Source organism: Telmatherina bonti (assembly GCF_933228915.1).
Source record: "Telmatherina bonti genome assembly, chromosome: 10".
In the NCBI taxonomy this organism is placed as follows: domain Eukaryota; kingdom Metazoa; phylum Chordata; class Actinopteri; order Atheriniformes; family Telmatherinidae; genus Telmatherina; species Telmatherina bonti.
Genome location: NC_136628.1, coordinates 40,810,806 through 40,836,425, shown reverse-complemented (window position 1 = coordinate 40,836,425; position 25,620 = coordinate 40,810,806). Strand labels below are relative to the sequence as shown.

Below are 25,620 nucleotides of genomic sequence, written 5' to 3'. Positions count from 1 at the left end.
GTATCACTTTTCCACCAGTTAACTCACCAGTAACACGTTGCCACTGGTTACCTCACCAGTAACACATTCCCACCAGTTAACTCACCAGTAACACGTTCCCAACAGTTAACTCACCAGTAACACGTTCCTACCAGTTAACTCACCAGTAACACGTTCCCACCAGTTAGCTTACCAGTAACACGTTTCCACCAGTTAACTCACCAGTAACATATTCCAACCAGTTAACTCACCAGTAACACGTTCCCACCAGTTAACTCACCAGTAACACGTTCCTACCAGTTAACTCACCAGTAACATATTCCAACCAGTGAACTCACCAGTAACACGTTCCCACCAGTTAACTCACCAGTAACACGTTCCTACCAGTTAGCTCACCGGTAACACATTCCAACCAGTTAGCTCACCAGTAACACATTCCAACCAGTTAACTCACCAGTAACACGTTCCCAACAGTTAACTCACCAGTAACACGTTCCTACCAGTTAACTCACCAGTAACACGTTCCCACCAGTTAGCTTACCAGTAACACGTTTCCACCAGTTAACTCACCAGTAACATATTCCAACCAGTTAACTCACCATTAACACGTTCCTACCAGTTAACTCACCAGTAACACGTTCCCACCAGTTAGCTCACCAGTAACACGTTCCTACCAGTTAACTCACCAGTAACACGTTGCCACTGGTTACCTCACCAGTAACACATTCCCACCAGTTAACTCACCAGTAACACGTTCCCAACAGTTAACTCACCAGTAACACGTTCCTACCAGTTAACTCACCAGTAACACGTTCCCACCAGTTAGCTTACCAGTAACACGTTTCCACCAGTTAACTCACCAGTAACATATTCCAACCAGTTAACTCACCAGTAACACGTTCCCACCAGTTAACTCACCAGTAACACGTTCCTACCAGTTAGCTCACCGGTAACACATTCCAACCAGTTAACTCACCGGTAACACATTCCAACCAGTTAACTCACCAGTAACATATTCCAACCAGTGAACTCACCAGTAGCACGTTCCCACCAGTTAACTCACCAGTAACACGTTCCTACCAGTTAACTCACCAGTAACACATTTTCACCAGTTAGCTCACCAGTAGCACGGTTTCGCCAGTTAACTCACCAGTAACACGTTGCCACCGGTTACCTCACCAGTAACACGTTCCCACCAGTTAGCTCACCAGTAAAACGTTCCCACCAGTTAACTCACCAGTAACACGTTTCCACCAGTTAACTCACCAGTAACATATTCCAACCAGTTAACTCACCATTAACACGTTCCCACCAGTTAGCTCACCAGTAACACATTCCAACCAGTTAACTCACCAGTAACTCGTTTCCACCAGTTAACTCACCAGTAACATATTCCAACCAGTTAACTCACCATTAACACGTTCCATCCAGTTAACTCACCAGTAACACGTTTCCACCAGTTAACTCACCATTAACACGTTCCATCCAGTTAACTCACCAGTAACACGTACCCACCAGTTAACTCACCAGTAACACGTTCCTACCAGTTAACTCACCAGTAACACATTTTCACCAGTTAACTCGCCAGTAACACGTTCCCACCAGTTAACTCACCAGTAACACGTTCCTACCAGTTAACTCACCAGTAACACGTACCCACCAGTTAACTCACCAGTAATACGTTGCCACCGGTTACCTCACCAGTAACACGTTCCCACCAGTTAACTCACAAGTAACAGGTTTCCACCAGTTCACTCTCCAGTAACTCGGTTTCACCAGTTAACTCACCAGTAACACGTTGCCACCAGTTACCTCACCATTAACACGTTCCCACCAGTTAACTCACCAGTAACACGTTCCCACCAGTTAGCTCACCAGTAACACGTTCCCACCAGTTAACTCACCAGTAACACATTCCTACCAGTTAACTCACCAGTAACACATTCCAACCAGTTAACTCACCAGTAACTCGTTTCCACCAGTTAACTCACCAGTAACACGTACCCACCAGTTAACTCACCAGTAACACGTTCCTACCAGTTAACTCACCAGTAACACATTTTCACCAGTTAACTCGCCAGTAACACGTTCCCACCAGTTAACTCACCAGTAACACGTTCCTACCAGTTAACTCACCAGTAACACGTACCCACCAGTTAACTCACCAGTAATACGTTGCCACCGGTTACCTCACCAGTAACACGTTCACACCAGTTAACTCACAAGTAACAGGTTTCCACCAGTTCACTCTCCAGTAACTCGGTTTCACCAGTTAACTCACCAGTAACACGTTGCCACCAGTTACCTCACCATTAACACGTTCCCACCAGTTAACTCACCAGTAACACGTTCCCACCAGTTAACTCACCAGTAACACGTTCCCACCAGTTAGCTCACCAGTAACACGTTCCCACCAGTTAACTCACCAGTAACACGTTCCCACCAGTTAACTCACCAGTAACACGTTCCTACCAGTTAACTCACCAGTAACACGTTCCCACCAGTTAGCTCACCAGTAACACGTTCCCACCAGTTAACTCACCAGTAACACGTTCCTACCAGTTAACTCACCAGTAACACGGTTGAACCAGTTAGCTCACCAGTAACATGTTTTCACCACCTAACTCACCAGTAACACGGTTTCACCAGTTAACACATTGCCACCAGTTAACTCACCAGTAACACATTTTCACCAGTTAACTCGCCAGTAACACGTTCCCACCAGTTAACTCACCAGTAACACGTTCCTACCAGTTAACTCACCAGTAACACGTTTCCACCAGTTAACTCACCAGTAACACGTTGCCACCGGTTACCTCACCAGTAACACGTTGCCATCGGTTACCTCACCAGTAACACGTTCCTACCAGTTAACTCACCAGTAACACGTACCCACCAGTTAGCTCACGAGTGACACGTTGCCACCGGTTACCTCACCAGTAACACGTTCCCACCAGTTAACTCACAAGTAACAGGTTTCCACCAGTTCGCTCTCCAGTAACTCGGTTTCACCAGTTAACTCTCCAGTAACTCGGTTTCACCAGTTAACTCACCAGTAACACATTTTCACCAGTTAGCTCACCAGTAACACATTCCAACCAGTTAACTCACCGGTAACTCGTTTCCACCAGTTAACTCACCAGTAACATATTCCAACCAGTTAACTCACCATTAACACATTCCAACCAGTTAACTCACCAGTAACACGTTCCCACCAGTTAACTCACCAGTAACACGTTCCCACCAGTTAATTCACCAGTAACACGTTCCCACCAGTTAACTCACCAGTAACTCGTTTCCACCAGTTAGCTCACCAGTAACACATTCCTACCAGTTAACTCACCAGTAACACATTCCTACCAGTTAGCTCACCAGTAACACATTCCAACCAGTTAACTCACCGGTAACTCGTTTCCACCAGTTAACTCACCAGTAACATATTCCAACCAGTTAACTCACCATTAACACATTCCAACCAGTTAACTCACCAGTAACACGTTCCCACCAGTTAACTCACCAGTAACACGTTCCCACCAGTTAATTCACCAGTAACACGTTCCCACCAGTTAACTCACCAGTAACTCGTTTCCACCAGTTAGCTCACCAGTAACACATTCCAACCAGTTAACTCACCGGTAACTCGTTTCCACCAGTTAACTCACCAGTAACATATTCCAACCAGTTAACTCACCATTAACACATTCCAACCAGTTAACTCACCAGTAACACGTTCCCACCAGTTAACTCACCAGTAACACGTTCCCACCAGTTAATTCACCAGTAACACGTTCCCACCAGTTAACTCACCAGTAACTCGTTTCCACCAGTTAACTCACCAGTAACACATTTTCACCAGTTAGCTCACCAGTAGCATGGTTTCGCCAGTTAACTCACCAGTAACACGTTGCCACCGGTTACCTCACCAGTAACACGTTCCCACCAGTTAGCTCACCAGTAACACGTTCCCACCAGTTAACTCACCAGTAACATATTCCAACCAGTTAACTCACCATTAACACGTTCCCACCAGTTAGCTCACCAGTAACACATTCCAACCAGTTAACTCACCATTAACACGTTCCCACCAGTTAACTCACCAGTAACACATTCCAACCAGTTAACTCACCAGTAACTCGTTTCCACCAGTTAACTCACCAGTAACATATTCCAACCAGTTAACTCACCATTAACACGTTCCCACCAGTTAACTCACCAGTAACACATTCCAACCAGTTAACTCACCAGTAACTCGTTTCCACCAGTTAACTCACCAGTAACATATTCCAACCAGTTAACTCACCAGTAACACGTTCCTACCAGTTAACTCACCAGTAACACATTTTCACCAGTTAACTCGCCAGTAACACGTTCCCACCAGTTAACTCACCAGTAACACATTTTCACCAGTTAACTCACCAGTAACATATTCCAACCAGTTAACTCACCAGTAACACGTTCCTACCAGTTAACTCACCAGTAACACATTTTCACCAGTTAACCCGCCAGTAACACGTTCCCACCAGTTAACTCACCAATAACACGGTTTCAAAATTTAACTCACCAGTAACTCGTTTGTACCAGTTAACTCACCAGTAACATATTCCAACCAGTTAACTCACCAGTAACACGTTCCTACCAGTTAACTCACCAGTAACACATTTTCACCAGTTAACTCGCCAGTAACACGTTCCCACCAGTTAACTCACCAGTAACACATTTTCACCAGTTAACTCACCAGTAACATATTCCAACCAGTTAACTCACCAGTAACACGTTCCTACCAGTTAACTCACCAGTAACACAGTTTCACCAGTTAACTCACCAGTAACACGTTTCCACCAGTTAACTCACCAGTAATACGTTGCCACCGGTTACCTCACCAGTAACACGTTGCCACCGGTTACCTCACCAGTAACACGTTCACACCAGTTAACTCACAAGTAACAGGTTTCCACCAGTTCACTCTCCAGTAACTCTGTTTCACCAGTTAACTCACCAGTAACACGTTGCCACCAGTTACCTCACCATTAACACGTTCCCACCAGTTAACTCACCAGTAACACGTTCCTACCAGTTAACTCACCAGTAACACGTTCCCACGAGTTAATTCACCAGTAACACGTTCCCACCAGTTAACTCACCAGTAACACGTTCCCACCAGTTAGCTCACCAGTAACACGTTCCCACCAGTTAACTCACCAGTAACACGTTCCTACCAGTTAACTCACCAATAACACGTTCCCACCAGTTAGCTCACCAGTAACACGTTCCTACCAGTTAACTCACCAGTAACACGTTCCCACCAGTTAATTCACCAGTAACACGTTCCCACCAGTTAACTCACCAGTAGCACATTTTCACCAATTAGCTCACCGGTAACACGTTCCCACCAGTTAACTCACCAGTAGCACATTTTCACCAATTAGCTCACCAGTAACACATTCCAACCAGTTAACTCACCAGTAACTCGTTCCCACCAGTTAACTCACCAGTAGCACATTTTCACCAATTAGCTCACCAGTAACACGTTCCCACCAGTTAGCTCACCAGTAACACGTTCCTACCAGTTAACTCACCAGTAACACATTTTCACCAATTAGCTCACCGGTAACACGTTCCCACCAGTTAGCTCACCAGTGACACGTTGCCACCGGTTACCTCACCAGTAACACGTTCCCACCAGTTAACTCACAAGTAACAGGTTTCCACCAGTTCGCTCTCCAGTAACTCGGTTTCACCAGTTAACTCACCAGTAACACGTTGCCACCAGTTACCTCACCATTAACACATTCCAACCAGTTAACTCACCAGTAACACGTTCCTACCAGTTAACTCACCAGTAACACGTTCCCACCAGTTAATTCACCAGTAACACGTTCCCACCAGTTAGCTCACCAGTAACACATTCCAACCAGTTAACTCACCAGTAACTCGTTTCCACCAGTTAACTCACCAGTAACATATTCCAACCAGTTAACTCACCATTAACACGTTCCATCCAGTTAACTCACCAGTAACACGTTCCCACCAGTTAACTCACCAGTAACACATTCCTACCAGTTAACTCACCAGTAACACATTTTCACCAGTTAGCTCACCAGTAACACATTCCAACCAGTTAACTCACCAGTAACTCGTTTCCACCAGTTAACTCACCAGTAACATATTCCAACCAGTTAACTCACCATTAACACATTCCAACCAGTTAACTCACCAGTAACACGTTCCCACCAGTTAACTCACCAGTAACACGTTCCCACCGGTTAATTCACCAGTAACACGTTCCCACCAGTTAACTCACCAGTAACTCGTTTCCACCAGTTAGCTCACCAGTAACACATTCCTACCAGTTAACTCACCAGTAACACATTCCTACCAGTTAGCTCACCAGTAACACATTCCAACCAGTTAACTCACCAGTAACTCGTTTCCACCAGTTAGCTCACCAGTAACACATTCCTACCAGTTAACTCACCAGTAACACATTTTCACCAGTTAGCTCACCAGTAGCACGGTTTCGCCAGTTAACTCACCAGTAACACGTTGCCACCGGTTACCTCACCAGTAACACGTTCCCACCAGTTAGCTCACCAGTAACACGTTCCCACCAGTTAACTCACCAGTAACACGTTTCCACCAGTTAACTCACCAGTAACATATTCCAACCAGTTAACTCACCATTAACACGTTCCCACCAGTTAGCTCACCAGTAACACGTTCCCACCAGTTAACTCACCAGTAACACGTTTCCACCAGTTAACTCACCAGTAACACATTCCAACCAGTTAACTCACCATTAACACGTTCCCACCAGTTAACTCACCAGTAACACATTCCAACCAGTTAACTCACCAGTAACTCGTTTCCACCAGTTAACTCACCAGTAACATATTCCAACCAGTTAACTCACCATTAACACATTCCATCCAGTTACCTCACCAGTAACACGTTCCCACCAGTTAGCTCACCAGTAACACGTTCCCACCAGTTAACTCACCAGTAACACGTTTCCACCAGTTAACTCACCAGTAACACATTCCTACCAGTTAACTCACCATTAACACGTTCCCACCAGTTAACTCACCAGTAACACATTCTAACCAGTTAACTCACCAGTAACTCGTTTCCACCAGTTAACTCACCAGTAACATATTCCAACCAGTTAACTCACCATTAACACGTTCCATCCAGTTAACTCACCAGTAACACGTTTCCACCAGTTAACTCACCAGTAACACGTTCCTACCAGTTAACTCACCAGTAACACATTTTCACCAGTTAACTCGCCAGTAACACGTTCCCACCAGTTAACTCACCAGTAACACGTTCCTACCAGTTAACTCACCAATAACACGGTTTCAAAATTTAACTCACCAGTAACACGTTTGTACCAGTTAACTCACCAGTAACACGGTTTCACCAGTTAACTCACCAGTAACACGTTTCCACCAGTTAACTCACCAGTAATACGTTGCCACCGGTTACCTCACCAGTAACACGTTGCCACCGGTTACCTCACCAGTAACACGTTCACACCAGTTAACTCACAAGTAACACGTTCCCACCAGTTAGCTCACCAGTAACACATTCCAACCAGTTAACTCACCAGTAACTCGTTTCCACCAGTTAACTCACCATTAACACGTTCCCACCAGTTAACTCACCAGTAACACGTTCCTACCAGTTAACTCACCAGTAACACATTTTCACCAGTTAGCTCACCGGTAACACGGTTTCACCATTTAACTCACCATTAACACATTCCAACCAGTTAACTCACCAGTAATACATTGCCACCAGTTACCTCACCAGTAACATGTTTTCACCAGTTAACTTACCAGTAACATGTTTTCACCAGTTAACTCACCAGTGACACGTTTCCACCAGTTAACTCACCAGTAACACATTCCAACCAGTTAACTCAGCAGTAACATATTCCAACCAGTTAATTCACCAGTAACTGGTTACCAGCAGCTAACTAACCACCAGGAATAAATTGTAATTAATGTTGAATGAAGTAAAATTTTTGTGCTACTCACCTTTGAGTCCGGGTCGTGGTTGGTTAGGTGGTCTTCACGCCACGACGTCCTGAGAGACAAAGACTCGTATAAAACTAGCAGCTCTTAAACAGAAGGCTGAGATGTGGGTTCTCTTAACTGGAGCGGTCCTCAGCAAACTGACCATTTATAGCTATCTGAGTTTTGTTGTGGTTAATGAGGACCAGTTTAATTTCATAATGGTTATACTGGAGCCATCTCTGCTTTATGAGAAGCAGGAAGCCTGGATGGAGCTGCAGCACCCCCTACGGACATGAGACTGTAACTGCACTACATTAAGTCATCAGGTTGAAGAATTTATTGAGCATAAGACCAAGTCTGAGCTTTAAAAGGCTAATTTTGTAGTCTGGCTCTTCTATTCTTCTATACTCTGTTTCAGTGATTCTCAGTCATGGATCAACAGCAGTGTTTGGGCCTCAGGCGCCACCTAGAGTGATGTCAAATGTTCAGTTGACTGTGAGAACCACTGGAACATGTAGCTTGTCAATTTAAGACACATAAGTTATTAGTTATCCATAAGAAGCTCCGATGTTTTGCAGTTTCACACCACCTGGCGGCGGTAGTGTCATTTTGTTCTTCAAAAAACTCTAGAAGCAGAAAACTTTCAGATACCTGTTGGCAAAAGGAATGAAAAATCATTTCGAAAACAGGTAAGGAGGCATTTGTCCGCCCGTTGTGTTGGCTGATGCTAGCCATCACCTAAGCTCGGAAGTCTCCAGCAGTGAGCCAGCATTTGGAATCCTAACAGCTTTGTGGGAACGATGCTGGAACTTTTAATAAATGAATAAAATTAGCTACAGATAAGGACAACATCTCATGTGACTCTGACACAAAATTCTTACCAAAGTTTATTTCAAACATTAAAAAGTTGAATGAAATGGTTTGTATTTAAATATCCAAGTTTATGTATTTCATCGCTGCATAACTTTATTGATTAAAAAGTCATTTTTTGACTCTTTTTGTGCAGTAAAATGTAGTAGCATGGGGTTTACTTCAGAAGCAGGTTTGGTTGTGGAGGTGCAGGGGGACATGACCTGTGTGTGGTACCTGTCCTCTGGTAGGCCGTCTGTCTTTTTATTGGGGCTCTGTACTTCTACTTCCTCCTGCTAAAACACCACAGAAGAAGAGGAGGCTGAGCTAACTCCACCATGCTAACTAGTTGATCTGGACTAACTAGGTGAGATTAACCAGTTTCATGTGTTCCCACCTGTGTTTGGAGAGGCTTCCCAGTCAGGCATGGGTGCTGCCACTGGGTGGCGCCAGTGGGAACATGCCAGTAGTACGTCCCTATGGAGTCTTTGATGGTTCTCCAGCCAGAGGGAAGATCTGGGTCCAGGAGGAGGTTCTGGTCGGTCCAGATGTTGTCTGCAAGCATACAAACACTGTCAAACAGAACTTCTATCGCTGTTAGCACCCCTACAGGCTGCAGTCGGTACTACAGCCACAACACGATAAAGTGATTTTTCTTTTCACGTCTTCCGCTGGTTGAAAGTAGAAAATCCTCCAGACATAAATATAAACAGAACTGCAAGCAGAACGTTTATAGAGTGTTTCTCCATTTTTAGAGAATGATGTAGAAAGCAAAATATTACAAGATGCATCTGAAGCTTCTTCCTTGTTCTTGTCCCCTGGTTGTAGATCATCTACACAACTCAACGCTGCTTCCTGGTGATTTCTGGTTTATATCATCCATCAACAGGAAAACCTTATTTACAGCTGTTATCAGACAGAAACGGTTCAGTGATTAGGGCTGTGGGCATCAGTCAGCTGCCAGTCTGAGACAAACTGTCCTTCTGCTGATCGGCAGCTCATATATTGATCAGAATGTAACTGAATAACAGGTCAGTGGTCACTTGGAGTAAAGAGATCAATACTCCTCTCCATTTCCTATCCTTTTACTCTGCAGTTTCTTCCTGCAGGAAAGGTGACTTTCATCCTTTGATTTGTTGATGCTGACACATGAAACGCGTCCGTCCATCATTAATCTGTAGACTCGCTGTTCAGTTCAACACTCTCAATTAATTATTTAAATGAAAACAAATAAACAAATAACTTATTTTTACTGAGTTTGTACAAATCACATCAGCAGGAATCCCATTTCTTAAACAGAAACTCCGTAAATACCGATTAGAGGACAAAGCTTAATGTATGCTAACACCATGCTAACACCTGACAGCAGAATGTATGCTAACACCATGCTAACACCTGACAGCAGAATGTATGCTAACACCTGACAGCAGAATGTATGCTAACACCATGCTAACACCTGACAGCAGAATGTATGCTAACACCGTGCTCACACCTGACAGCAGAATGTATGCTAACACCATGCTAACACCTGACAGCAGAATGTATGCTAACACCATGTTAACACCTGACAGCAGAATGTATGCTAACACCATGCTAACACCTGACAGCAGAATGTATGCTAACACCATGCTAACACCTGACAGCAGAATGTATGCTAACACCATGCTAACACCTGATAGCAGAATGTATGCTAACACCATGCTCACACCTGACAGCAGAATGTATGCTAACACCATGCTCACACCTGACAGCAGAATGTATGCTAACACCATGCTAACACCTGACAGCAGAATGTATGCTAACACCATGCTAACACCTGACAGCAGAATGTATGCTAACACCATGCTAACACCTGACAGCAGAATGTATGCTAACACCATGCTAACACCTGACAGCAGAATGTATGCTAACACCATGCTCACACCTGACAGCAGAATGTATGCTAACACCATGCTCACACCTGACAGCAGAATGTATGCTAACACCATGCTCACACCTGACAGCAGAATGTATGCTAACACCATGCTAACACCTGACAGCAGAATGTATGCTAACACCATGCTAACACCTGACAGCAGAATGTATGCTAACACCATGCTAACACCTGACAGCAGAATGTATGCTAACACCATGCTAACACCTGACAGCAGAATGTATGCTAACACCATGCTCACACCTGACAGCAGAATGTATGCTAACACCATGCTCACACCTGACAGCAGAATGTATGCTAACACCATGCTCACACCTGACAGCAGAATGTATGCTAACACCATGCTAACACCTGACAGCAGAATGTATGCTAACACCATGCTCACACCTGACAGCAGAATGTATGCTAACACCATGCTAACACCTGACAGCAGAATGTATGCTAACACCATGCTAACACCTGACAGCAGAATGTATGCTAACACCATGCTAACACCTGACAGCAGAATGTATGCTAACACCATGCTCACACCTGACAGCAGAATGTATGCTAACACCATGCTCACACCTGACAGCAGAATGTATGCTAACAGCATGCTCACACCTGACAGCAGAATGTATGCTAACACCATGCTAACACCTGACAGCAGAATGTATGCTAACACCATGCTCACACCTGACAGCAGAATGTATGCTAACACCATGCTAACACCTGACAGCAGAATGTATGCTAACACCATGCTAACACCTGACAGCAGAATGTATGCTAACACCATGCTCACACCTGACAGCAGAATGTATGCTAACACCATGCTCACACCTGACAGCAGAATGTATGCTAACACCATGCTAACACCTGACAGCAGAATGTATGCTAACACCATGCTAACACCTGACAGCAGAATGTATGCTAACACCATGCTAACACCTGACAGCAGAATGTATGCTAACACCATGCTAACACCTGACAGCAGAATGTATGCTAACACCATGCTCACACCTGACAGCAGAATGTATGCTAACACCATGCTCACACCTGACAGCAGAATGTATGCTAACACCATGCTAACACCTGACAGCAGAATGTATGCTAACACCATGCTCACACCTGACAGCAGAATGTATGCTAACACCATGCTCACACCTGACAGCAGAATGTATGCTAACACCATGCTAACACCTGACAGCAGAATGTATGCTAACACCATGCTAACACCTGACAGCAGAATGTATGCGAACACCTAACAAATTATTCCATGCTAATGCAAGCTGCGCCGCGTTTGAGACGTACATTTAATCTAACATCAGGTTTGTGTTTCTTGGATGTAGCTTGAGGGAAGCTGCTGGACAGGAAGAGAATAAACTGAGAAGGGTCTGAATAATTGATGAACCCTCTGACACACAAATGGCTGAATCAACTGATAAAAGGAAAACGTTACGAGCAGAATGAGCAGGGAAAACCACCCATAACTAGTTACCAGGCAGGTAATGAATGCAAATCTTCAAGTTTAACATAAACAGATTTTGCATGTTGTTTCTCATATTAACAAGAAACCAGAAAATCTATGAATGAATTTTCAGTATAAAGGATGCCTGCTTTCAGAGGACTCTGAAACCTGTAATGTGAGCCTGAAGACATGAAACGATCCTCTGGAGGTTTCCAGACCTGCCAGACTCCATCTGAAGGACATGAACATGCTGAGCATCCTCTGCACAGGCTGGAGGAAAGTGGAAAGACCCTGTGGAGGACATAGTCCACCTGAAGGACATGAACACGTCCATTTTCCTGTTCAAACATTTGATTCTAAATTTACTTAGACTAGTTTTAACTCCAAGGCCTCAAAGGCCTGTTAGTATCAAATGTCTAGTCGGTCCTCCTGCTGAGAGACATGTTCCTCTGGGTGAAGTGGTTCCACGTCCTGATAGTAGTCTATACATTCTGTAATCATGACCAATAAGAAATATAGTTAGACCCCTCAGTTTACTGTAAATCTGTAAAAACTCTGACCAATCCAAACGTTCCGACCCAAACGGAGTTGTTCATTTCTTATATTCCGTAGCTTCTTCTCCCGGCTCCCCTCCTCCCCCTCCAGCAGCACATACCTGATAGCCACACCCTGCATATAAACAGCGTGTTAGGATGGAAAAACAAAGTAGTGAAGAAGAACCTTGGAAGGCAAACATGGCTGAGAAAATGCAGGAAATATTTCCCAACCCGGCTCAGTTTATTTGCCTCCTCCTGCTAAACAGCTGAGAAAGAGAAAATCGTTGGTGGAAAAAGCTAAAAAACCTCGGATCACGCAAGGAGCAGAACCAGAGGGGGAGGAGCCAATACAGAGGGAGGGGCCATGATAGGAGGAGGAGCCAATACAGGGGGAGGGGGCAATAAATGAGGAGGAGCCAACACAGGGCCCCTCCCCCTGTGGGGCAGTGTAGGGACCACACTACACTGCCCCCTCGGATCTAAAACAGGAAGAGGGGCTCAGACTAGGGGAGGAGCCAGGACAGGAGGAGGGACCAAGACAGGGGGAGGGGGCAAGACAGGGGGAGGAGCTAAGACAGGATGCCAGTTTAATATCTTGCAAACTCCCCAACAGGTTTAAATTTTGTTTCTTTTTCTGGTTATTTAAGATCTGTAGAGGGCAGTGTAGGGACCAGTTAGACTTGTAGTGCCTACACTGCCCTCTTGGGGTCTAACTGGTCCCTACACTGCCCTCTTGGGGTCTAACTGGTCCCTACACTGCCCCCTATGGGTCTAACTGGTCCCTACACTGCCCCCTACGGGTCTAACTGGTCCCTACACTGCCCCCTACAGGTCTAACTGGTCCCTACACTGCCCCCTACAGGTCTAACTGGTCCCTACACTGCCGTCTTCGGGTCTAACTAGTCCCTACACTGCCCCCTACAGGTCTAACTGGTCCCTACACTGCCCCCTATGGGTCTAACTGGTCCCTACACTGCCCCCTACGGGTCTAACTGGTCCCTACACTGCCCCCTACAGGTCTAACTGGTCCCTACACTGCCCTCTTCGGGTCTAACTAGTCCCTACACTGCCCCCTACAGGTCTAACTGGTCCCTACACTGCCCCCTACGGGTCTAACTGGTCCCTACACTGCCCCCTACAGGTCTAACTGGTCCCTACACTGCCCTCTTCGGGTCTAACTAGTCCCTACACTGCCCCCTACAGGTCTAACTGGTCCCTGGTCTAACTGGTAACTACACTGCCCTCTTCGGGTCTAACTGGTCCCTACACTGCCCCCTACGGGTCTAACTGGTCCCTACACTGCCCCCTACGGGTCTAACTGGTCCCTACACTGCCCCCTACGGGTCTAACTAGTCCCTACACTGCCCCCTACGGGTCTAACTGGTCCCTACACTGCCCCCTACGGGTCTAACTGGTCCCTACACTGCCCTCTACAGGTCTAACTGGTCCCTACACTACCCCCTACGGGTCTAACTGGTCCCTACACTGCCCTCTACGGGTCTAACTGGTCCCTACACTGCCCTCTTCGGGTCTAACTGGTCCCTACACTACCCCCTACAGGTCTAACTGGTCCCTACACTGCCCCCTATGGGTCTAACTGGTCCCTACACTGCCCCCTACGGGTCTAACTGGTCCCTACACTGCCCCCTACAGGTCTAACTGGTCCCTACACTGCCCTCTTCGGGTCTAACTAGTCCCTACACTGCCCCCTACAGGTCTAACTGGTCCCTACACTGCCCCCTACGGGTCTAACTGGTCCCTACACTGCCCCCTACAGGTCTAACTGGTCCCTACACTGCCCTCTTCGGGTCTAACTAGTCCCTACACTGCCCCCTACAGGTCTAACTGGTCCCTGGTCTAACTGGTAACTACACTGCCCTCTTCGGGTCTAACTGGTCCCTACACTGCCCCCTACGGGTCTAACTGGTCCCTACACTGCCCCCTACGGGTCTAACTGGTCCCTACACTGCCCCCTACGGGTCTAACTAGTCCCTACACTGCCCCCTACGGGTCTAACTGGTCCCTACACTGCCCCCTACGGGTCTAACTGGTCCCTACACTGCCCTCTACAGGTCTAACTGGTCCCTACACTACCCCCTACGGGTCTAACTGGTCCCTACACTGCCCTCTACGGGTCTAACTGGTCCCTACACTGCCCTCTTCGGGTCTAACTGGTCCCTACACTACCCCCTACGGGTCTAACTGGTCCCTACACTGCCCCCTACGGGTCTAACTGGTCCCTACACTGCCCTCTACAGGTCTAACTGGTCCCTACACTGCCCTCTTCGGGTCTAACTGGTCCCTACACTGCCCCCTACGGGTCTAACTGGTCCCTACACTGCCCCATACGGGTCTAACTGGTCCCTACACTGCCCCCTACGGGTCTAACTGGTCCCTACACTGCCCTCTTCGGGTCTAACTGGTCCCTACACTGCCCCCTACGGGTCTAACTGGTCCCTACACTGCCCCCTACGGGTCTAACTGGTCCCTACACTGCCCCCTACGGGTCTAACTGGTCCCTACACTGCCCCCTACGGGTCTAACTGGTCCCTACACTGCCCCCTACGGGTCTAACTGGTCCCTACACTGCCCCCTACGGGTCTAACTGGTCCCTACACTGCCCCCTACGGGTCTAACTGGTCCCTACACTGCCCCCTACGGGTCTAACTGGTCCCTACACTGCCCCCTACGGGTCTAACTGGTCCCTACACTGCCCCCTACGGGTCTAACTGGTCCCTACACTGCCCCCTACGGGTCTAACTGGTCCCTACACTGCCCCCTACGGGTCTAACTGGTCCCTACACTACCCCCTACGGGTCTAACTGGTCCCTACACTGCCCCCTACGGGTCTAACTGGTCCCTACACTGCCCTCTTCGGCTCTAACTGGTCCCTACACTGCCCCCTACGGGTCTAACTGGTCCCTACACTGCCCCCTACGGGTCTAACTGGTCCCTACACTGCCCCCTACGGGTCTAACTGGTCCCTACACTGCCCCCTACGGGTCTAACTGGTCCCTACACTGCCCCCTACGGGTCTAACTGGTCCCTACACTGCCCCCTACGGGTCTAACTGGTCCCTACACTGCCCCCTACGGGTCTAACTGGTCCCTACACTACCCCCTACGGGTCTAACTGGTCCCTACACTGCCCCCTACGGGTCTAACTGGTCCCTACACTGCCCTCTTCGGATCTAACTGGTCCCTACACTGCCCCCTACGGGTCTAACTGGTCCCTACACTGCCCTCTTCGGGTCTAAGTGGTCCCTACACTGCCCCCTACGGGTCTAACTGGTCCCTACACTGCCCCCTACGGGTCTAACTGGTCCCTACACTGCCCCCTACGGGTCTAACTGGTCCCTACACTGCCCCCTACGGGTCTAACTGGTCCCTACACTGCCCTCTACGGGTCTAACTGGTCCCTACACTGCCCCCTACGGGTCTAATTGGTCCCTACACTGCCCCCTACGGGTCTAACTGGTCCCTACACTGCCCCCTACGGGTCTAACTGGTCCCTACACTGCCCCCTACGGGTCTAACTGGTCCCTACACTGCCCCCTACGGGTCTAACTGGTCCCTACACTGCCCCCTACAGGTCTAACTGGTCCCTACACTGCCCCCTACAGGTCTAACTGGTCCCTACACTGGGATGTCGAAGTCAGCACGCTGTAGCAGTGATGTCACAGAGGACAGATGAGTCCTTCCTGTGAACAGCTGACGTTCCACGCTGTAGGACGTGTCCCGTGTTGGTGTGTCATCGTGTGTGTGTGTGTCTTACCGTCATAGTTGACAATGATGATGGCTAACATGTAGTCTTTTCCCATCATGGCTCCACCCTCTACTTCCAACCAGCTGATCAGAGGACACGCGCCACAGCCTCCTCCTGCCTCGCTCTCCGCCTGTCTGTGTCTCTCGTCCCTCCTCCTGCCTCGCTCTCCGCCTGTCTGTGTCTCCCGTCCCTCCTCCTGCCTCGCTCTCCGCCTGTCTGTGTCTCTCGTCCCTCCTCCTGCCTCGCTCTCCGCCTGTCTGTGTCTCTCGTCCCTCCTCCTGCCTCGCTCTCCGCCTGTCTGTGTCTCCCGTCCCTCCTCCTGCCTCGCTCTCCGCCTGTCTGTGTCTCTCGTCCCTCCTCCTGCCTCGCTCTCCGCCTGTCTGTGTCTCTCGTCCCTCCTCCTGCCTCGCTCTCCGCCTGTCTGTGTCTCCCGTCCCTCCTCCTGCCTCGCTCTCCGCCTGTCTGTGTCTCTCGTCCCTCCTCCTGCCTCGCTCTCCGCCTGTCTGTGTCTCTCGTCCCTCCTCCTGCCTCGCTCTCCGCCTGTCTGTCAGACACCATCAGTCAGTTTGTCCTCCATGGTTTAGTTTCCTCCTCTTCCTCTCCTCTGATGAAGGATGCTGTTTCCCTCCTCTCCAGCTGATGTCATCACGCTCCTCCCTCATCCACACACACTGTCTGGGCAGTCCAGACCAGATCACTCGAGTCCAGATCAGACCAGACCAGACTAGACCAGTCCAGTCCAGTCCAGTCCAGACCATACCAGACCAGATCACTCGAGTCCAGACCAGACCAGACCAGTCCAGATCAATCCAGTCCAGACCAGCTCAGTCCAGACCAGACCAGACTAGATCATTCCAGTCCAGACCAGACCAGACCAGACTTGATCAGTCCAGTCCAGACCAGACCAGACCAGATCAGTCCAGATCCAGACCAGGTCACTCGAGTCAAGACCAGACCAGACCAGTCCAGACCAGACTAAACCAGTCCAGTCCAGTCCAGAACAGACCAGACCAGACTAGATCATTCCAGTCCAGACCAGTCCAGACCAGACCAGACCAGTCCAGACCAGACGAGACCAGACCAGATCAGTCCAGACCAGACCAGTACAGTCCAGACCAGACTAGACCAGATCAGTCCAGTCCAGTCCAGTCCAGACCAGACTAGACCAGTTCAGTCCAGACCAGACCAGACCAGATCACTCCAGACCAGACCAGTCCAGTCCAGTCCAGTCCAGACCAGTCCAGACCAGACCAGACCAGTCCAGATCAGACTAGACCAGTTCAGTCCAGTCCAGACCAGACTAGACCAGTTCAGTCCAGACCAGACCAGACCAGATCACTCCAGACCAGACCAGTCCAGTCCAGTCCAGTCCAGACCAGTCCAGACCAGACCAGACCAGTCCAGACCAGACTAGACCAGTTCAGTCCAGTCCTGTCCAGTCCAGATCACTCGAGTCCAGACCAGACTAGACCAGTTCAGTCCAGACCAGACCAGACCAGATCACTCCAGACCAGACCAGTCCAGTCCAGTCCAGTCCAGTCAAGTCCAGACCAGACTAGACCAGTTCAGTCCAGTCCAGACCAGTCCAGACCAGACCAGACCAGTCCAGATCAGACTAGACCAGTTCAGTCCAGTCCAGACCAGTCCAGACCAGACCAGACCAGTCCAGATCGATCCAGTCCAGTCCAGTCCAGTCCAGACCAGCTCAGTCCAGACCAGACCAGACTAGATCATTCCAGTCCAGACCAGACTAGACCAGATCAGTCATGTCCAGTCCAGACCAGACTAGACCAGATCAGTCATGTCCAGTCCAGACCAGACTAGTCCAGTCCAGTCCAGTCCAGACCAGACTAGACCAGATAAGTCCAGACCAGATCACTCGAGTCCAGACCAGACCAGACCAGTCCAGACCAGACTAGACAAGTCCAGTCCAGTCCAGTCCAGTCCAGTCCAGTCCAGACCAGACTAGACCAGTTCAGTCCAGTCCTGTCCAGTCCAGATCACTCAAGTCCAGACCAGACTAGACCAGATCAGTCCAGACCAGACCAGATCACTCTATTCCAGACCAGACCAGACCAGATCAGATCAATCCAGTCCAGTCCAGACCAGACCAGACCAGACCAGAAAAGATCAGTCCAGACCAGATCACTCGAGTCCAGACCAGACTAGACCAGTCCAGACCAGACTAGACAAGTCCAGTCCAGTCCAGTCCAGTCCAGTCCAGTCCAGACCAGACTAGACCAGATCAGTCCAGACCAGACAAGACCAGTCCAGACCAGACCAGACCTGACCAGACTAGATCTTTCCAGTCCAGTCCAGTCCAGACCAGACCACACCAGACCAGATCACTCAAGTCCAGACCAGACCAGACCAGTCCAGACGAGACTAGACCAGTCCAGTCCAGTCCAGTCCAGTCCAGTCCAGACCAGACGAGACGAGATCAGTCCAGACAAAACCAGACCAGACTAGACCAGATCAGTCCAGTCCAGTCCAGACTAAACCAGACCAGACCAGATAAATCCAGTCCAGTCCAGACAAGACTAGACCAGTTCAGTCCAGTCCAGTCCAGACCAAATCAGTCAACTCCAGTCCAGACCAGACCAGTCCAGTCCAGTCCAGTCCAGAACAGATCACTCGAGTCCAGACCAGACCATACAAGTCCAGACCAGACCAGATCAGTGCAGTCCAGACCAGATCAGTCCAGTCCAGACCAGACCAGACCAGACTAGATCATTCCAGTCCAGACCAGACCAGACCAGTCCAGACCAGACGAGACCAGACCAGTCCAGTCCTGTCCAGTCCAGACCAGACTAGACCAGTTCAGTCCAGACCAGACCAGACCAGATCACTCTAGACCAAACCAGACCAGACCATACCAGACATGACAAGACTAGACCAGATCAGTCCAGACCAGACCAGATCAGATCAATCCAGTCCAAACCAGACCAGACCAGATCAGTCCAGTCCAGACCAGACTAGACCAAACCAGATCAGTCCAGTCCAGACGAGACAAGACGAGTCCAGGCCAGACCAGACCAGGCCAGGCTACACCAGATCAGTCCAGACCAGAGTAAACCAGGTTACTCAAGCCCAGACCAGACCAGTCCAGTCCAGTCCAGACCACACCAGACCAGACCAGTCCAGACCAGATCATTACAGTCCAGACCAGACCAGACCAGACCAGATCACTCGAGTCCAGACTAGACCAGACCAGTCCAGACCAGACAAGACCAGTCAAGACCAGACAAGACCTGACCAGACTAGATCTTTCCAGTCCAGTCCAGTCCAGACCAGACCACACCAGACCAGACCAGAACAGTCCATTCCAGACCAGACTAGACCAGTTCAGTCCAGTCCAGACCAGTCCAGACCAGATCAGATCAGTCCAGGCCAGACCAGACCAGACCAGATAACTTGAGTCCAGACCAGTCCAGACCAGAGCAGACCAGACCAGATCAGACCAGACCAGTCCAGATCAATCCAGTCCAGTCCAGTCCAGACCAGCTCAGTCCAGACCAGACCAGACTTGACCAGACTTGATCAGTCCAGTCCAGACCAGACCAGATCAGTCCAGATCCAGACCAGGTCACTCGAGTCCAGACCAGACCAGACCAGTCCAGACCAGACTAAACCAGTCCAGTCCAGTCCAGAACAGACCAGACCCGACTAGATCATTCCAGTCCAGACCAGACCAGACCAGTCCAGACCAGACGAGACTAGACCAGATCAGTCCAGACCAGACCAGTACAGTCCAGACCAGACTAGACCAGATCAGTCCAGTCCAGTCCAGTCCAGTCCAGTCCAGACCAGACTAGACCAGTTAAGTCCAGACCAGACCAGACCAGATCACTCCAGACCAGACCAGTCCAGTCCAGTCCAGTCCAGTCCAGTCCAGACCAGACCAGACCAGATAACTCGAGTCCAGACCAGACCAGACCAGTCCAGACCAGACTAAACCAGTCCAGTCCAGTCCAGAACAGACCAGACCAGACTAGATCATTCCAGTCCAGACCAGACCAGACCAGACCAGTCCAGACGAGACTAGACCAGTCCAGTCCAGTCCAGTCCAGTCCAGACCAGACGAGACAAGATCAGTCCAGACAAAACCAGACCAGACTAGATAAATCCAGTCCAGTCCAGACGAGACTAGACCAGTTCAGTGCAGTCCAGTCCAGACCAAATCAGTCAACTCCAGTCCAGACCAGAAGAGTCCAGTCCAGTCCAGTACAGAACAGATCACTCGAGTCCAGACCAGACCATACAAGTCCAGACCAGACCAGATCAGTGCAGTCCAGACCAGATCAGTCCAGTCCAGACCAGACCAGACTACACCAGACCAGTCCAGACCAGACCAGACCAGACAAGATTATTTGAGTCCAGATCAGACCAGTCCAGTCCAGACCACACCAGACCAGATCATTCCAGTCCAGACCAGACCAGATCAGTCCAGTCCAGACCAAACCAGACCAGACCAGACCAGACCAGACTAGATCATTCCAGTCCAGACCAGACCAGACCAGACTAAATCAGTCCAGTCCAGTCCAGTCCAGACCAGACCAGATCAGTCCAGACTTGATAAGTCCAGTCCAGTCCAGACCAGACCAGACTAGACCAGTTCAGTCCAGACCAGACCAGACCAGATCACTCCAGACCAGACCAGTCCAGTCCAGTCCAGTCCAGTCAAGTCCTGACCAGACCAGATAACTTGAGTCCAGACCAGACCAGTCCAGTCCAGACCAGACTAGACCAGTTCAGTCCAGTCCAGACCAGTCCAGACCAGACCAGTCCAGATCAATCCAGTCCAGTCCAGTCCAGTCCAGACCAGCTCAGTCCAGACCAGACCAGACTAGATCATTCCAGTACAGACCAGACCAGACCAGACTTGATCAGTCCAGTCCAGACCAGACTAGACCAGATCAGTCATGTCCAGTCCAGACCAGACTAGACCAGATCAGTCATGTACAGTCCAGACCAGACTAGTCCAGTCCAGTCCAGTCCAGTCCAGACCAGACTAGACCAGATAAGTCCAGTCCAGACCAGACCAGATCAGTTCAGTCCAGACCAGACCAGACCAGACCAGACCAGACCAGTCCAGTCCAGTCCAGACCAGACCAGACCAGACTAGACCAGATCAGTCCAGTCCAGTCCAGACCAGACCAGACCAGAAAACTCGAGTCCAGACCAGTCCAGACCAGACCAGATCAGACCAGACCACATCAGTCCAGTCCAGTCCCAACCAGACGAGACCAGACTAGACCAGTCCAGTCCAGTCCAGTCCAGACCATATCAGTCCAGATCCAGAATAGATCACTCGAGTCCAGACCAGACCAGACCCGTCCAGACCAGACTACACCAGTCCAGTCCAGTCCAGACCAGACCAGATCAGTCCAGTCCAGACCAAATCAGTCCAGACCAGACCAGACCAGACCAGTCCAGTCCAGACCAGACAAAACCAGTCCAGACCAGACTAGATCATTCCAGTCCAGACCAGACCAGACTTGATCAGTCCAGTCCAGTCCAGATCAGATCGGATCAGTCCAGTCCAGTCCAGACCAGACCAGACCAGACCAGATCACTCGAGTCCAGACCAGATAAGAGCAGTCCAGACCAGTCCAGTCCAGTCCAGACCAGACTAGACCAGATCAGTCCAGACCAGACCAGATCACTCGAGTCCAGACCAGACCAGTCCAGACCAGACTCGACTAGTCCAGTCCAGTCCAGTCCAGTCCAGTCCAGATCAGACTAGACCAGATCAGTCCAGACCAGACCAGATCACTCGAGTCCAGACCAGACCAGACCAGACCAGTCCAGACCAGACTAGACCAGTTAAGTCCAGTCCAGACCAGACCAGATCAGTCCAGAACAGACCAGACTAGACCAGATCAGTCCGGTCCATTCCCAACCAGACCAGACCAGACTAGACCAGTCCAGTCCAGTCCAGTCCAGACCAGACTAGACCAGATCAGTCCAGACCAGATCACTCGAGTCCAGACCAGGCCAGTCCAGACCAGACTAGACCAGTCCAGTCCAGTCCAGTCCAGTCCAGTCCAGTCCAGACCAGACTAGACCAGTCCAGTCCAGACCAGACTAGACCAGTTCAGTCCAGTCCAGACGAGTCCAGACCAGACCAGATCAGTCCAGGCCAGACCAGACCAGACCAGACCAGATAACTTGAGTCCAGACCAGACCACACCAGACTAGACCAGTCCAGTCATGTCCAGTCCAGACCAGACTAGACCAGTCCAGTCCAGTCCAGAACAGACTAGACCAGATCAGTCCAGACCAGATCACTCGAGTCCAGACCAGACCAGACCAGTCCAGACCAGACTAGACAAGTCCAGTCCAGTCCTGTCCAGTCCAGATCACTCGAGTCCAGACCAGACTAGACCAGACTAGACCAGACCAGACCAGACCAGACCAGACCAGATCAGATCAATCCAGTCCAAACCAGACCAGACCAGACTAGACCAAACCAGATCAGTCCACTCCAGACGAGACAAGACGAGTCCAGTCCAGACCAGACCCGGCCAGGCTACACCAGACCAGTCCAGTCCAGACCAGACAAGACCAGTCCAGACCAGACCACACCTGAGCAGACCAGTCCAGTCCAGACCAGACTAGACCAGTTCAGTCCAGTCCAGACCAGTCCAGACCAGACCAGACCAGACCAGAGCAGACCAGACCAGACCAGACCAGATCAGACCAGACCAGTCCAGATCAATCCAGTCCAGTCCAGTCCAGACCAGCTCAGTCCAGACCAGACCAGACTAGATCATTCCAGTCCAGACCAGACGAGACCAGACTTGATCAGTCCAGTCCAGACCAGACCAGACCAGACCACTCGAGTCCAGACCAGATCAGATCAGTCCAGACCAGACCAGACCAAACCAGATCAGTCCAGATCCAGACCAGATCACTCGAGTCCAGACCAGACCAGACCAGTCCAGACCAGACTAGACCAGTCCAGTCCAGTCCAGACCAGACCAGACCAGACCAGACTAGATCATTCCAGTCCAGACCAGACCAGACCAGTCCAGACCAGACGAGACCAGACCAGATCAGTCCAGACCAGACCAGTACAGTCCAGACCAGACTAGACCAGATCAGTCCAGTCCTGTCCAGTCCAGTCCAGACCAGACTAGACCAGTTCAGTCCAGACCAGACCAGACCAGACCAGATCACTCCAGACCAGACCAGTCCAGTCCAGTCCAATCCAGACCAGACCAGACCAGACCAGACCAGATAACTTGAGTCCAGACCAGACCAGTTCAGTCCAGTCCAGACCAGTCCAGACCAGACCAGACCAGACCAGACCAGACCAGTCCAGATCAATCCAGTCCAGTCCAGTCCAGTCCAGACCAGCTCAGTCCAGAACAGACCAGACTGGATCATTCCAGTCCAGACCAGACCAGACCAGACTTGATCAGTCCAGTCCAGTCCAGACCAGACCAGACCACTCGAGTCCAGACCAGATCAGATCAGTTCAGTCCAGACCAGACTAGACCAGTCCAGTCCAGTCCAGACCAGACTAGACCAGTCCAGTCCAGTCCAGTCCAGTCCAGACCAGACTAGACCAGATCAGTCCAGACCAGACTAGACCAGATCAGACTAGACCAGTTCAGTCCAGTTCTGTCCAGTCCAGATCACTCGAGTCCAGACCAGACCAGACCAGTCCAGACCAGACTAGACAAGTCCAGTCCAGTCCAGTCCAGTCCAGACCAGACTAGACCAGTTCAGTCCAGTTCTGTCCAGTCCAGATCACTCGAGTCCAGACCAGACTAGACCAGACTAGACCAGATCAGTCCAGACCGGACCAGATCACTCGATTCCAGACCAGACCATACCAGACCAGACAAGAACAGACCAGACCAGACCAGACCAGATCAGATCAGATCAATCCAGTCCAGTCCAGACCAGACCAGACCAGAAAAGATCAGTCCAGTCCAATCCAGACCAGACCAGTCCAGTCCAGTCCAGAACAGATCACTCGAGTCCAGACCAGACCATACAAGTCCAGACCAGACCAGATCAGTCCAGTCCAGACCATATCAGTCCAGTCCAGACCAGACCAGTCCAGTCCAGTCCATTCCAGTCCAGTCCAGTCCAGTCCAGAACAGATCACTCGAGTCCAGACCAGACCATACAAGTCCAGACCAGACCAGATCAGTCCAGTCCAGACCATATCAGTCCAGTCAAGACCAGACCAGTCCAGTCCAGTCCAGTCCAGTCCAGTCCAGTCCAGTCCAGTCCAGAACAGATCACTCGAGTCCAGACCAGACCATACAAGTCCAGACCAGACCAGATCAGTCCAGTCCAGACCAGATCTGTCCAGTCCAGACCAGACCAGACTAGACCAGATCAGTCCAGACCAGACCAGACAAGATCACTCGAGTCCAGATCAGACCAGTCCAGTCCAGACCAGACGAGACAAGATCTGTCCAGACCAGACCAGTCCAGTCCAGTCCAGTCCAGACCAGACCAGACCAGATCAGTCCAGTCCAGACCAAACCAGTCCAGACCAGACTAGACCAGATCAGTCCAGACCAGACCAGACAAGATCACTCGAGTCCAGATCAGACCAGTCCAGTCCAGACCAGACGAGACAAGATCTGTCCAGACCAGACCAGTCCAGTCCAGTCCAGTCCAGACCAGACCAGACCAGACCAGATCAGTCAAGTCCTGACCAGACCAGTCCAGTGCAGTCCAGACCAGACCAGACCAGACCAGGTAACTCGAGTCCAGACCAGACCAGACCAGTCAAAACCAGACTAAATCAGTCCAGTCCTTTCCAGACCAGATCATTCCAGTCCAGACCAGACCAGACCAGATCAGTCCAGTCCAGACCAGACCAGACCAGACCAGACCAGACTAGATCATTCCAGTCCAGACCCGACCAGACCAGACTAAATCAGTCCAGTCCAGTTCAGACCAGACTGACCAGATCAGTCCAGTCCAGACAAGACCAAATCAGTCCAGACCAGACCAGACCAGATCAGACCAGATCAGTTCAGTCCAGACCAGACCAGACCAGTCCAGTCCAGTCCAGTCCAGACCAGACCAGACCAGACTAGACCAGATCAGTCCAGTCCAGTC

General features: G+C 50.0%; 1 protein-coding gene across 3 annotated transcripts in view; it reads right to left on the bottom strand.

The window, feature by feature from the left end:
- The window catches only part of apbb3 (amyloid beta (A4) precursor protein-binding, family B, member 3), a 40,115-nt gene extending 23,408 nt beyond the window's left edge, over positions 1-16,707 (bottom strand). For 2 of the 3 annotated variants that reach the window (XM_079248156.1, XM_079248158.1), the window contains exons 1-4: positions 16,537-16,707; positions 9,244-9,401; positions 9,084-9,142; positions 8,019-8,067 (exon numbers count right to left, since the gene is read on the bottom strand). In XM_079248156.1, the coding sequence (XP_079104282.1) occupies positions 8,019-8,067; positions 9,084-9,142; positions 9,244-9,401; positions 16,537-16,585 (315 nt within the window). In that variant the 5' untranslated portion in view covers positions 16,586-16,707. The remainder of the gene's footprint in view (positions 1-8,018; positions 8,068-9,083; positions 9,143-9,243; positions 9,402-16,536) is intronic. The other variant, XM_079248157.1, reaches the window with a different exon arrangement.
- Between the last annotated feature and the right edge of the window lie 8,913 nt (positions 16,708-25,620).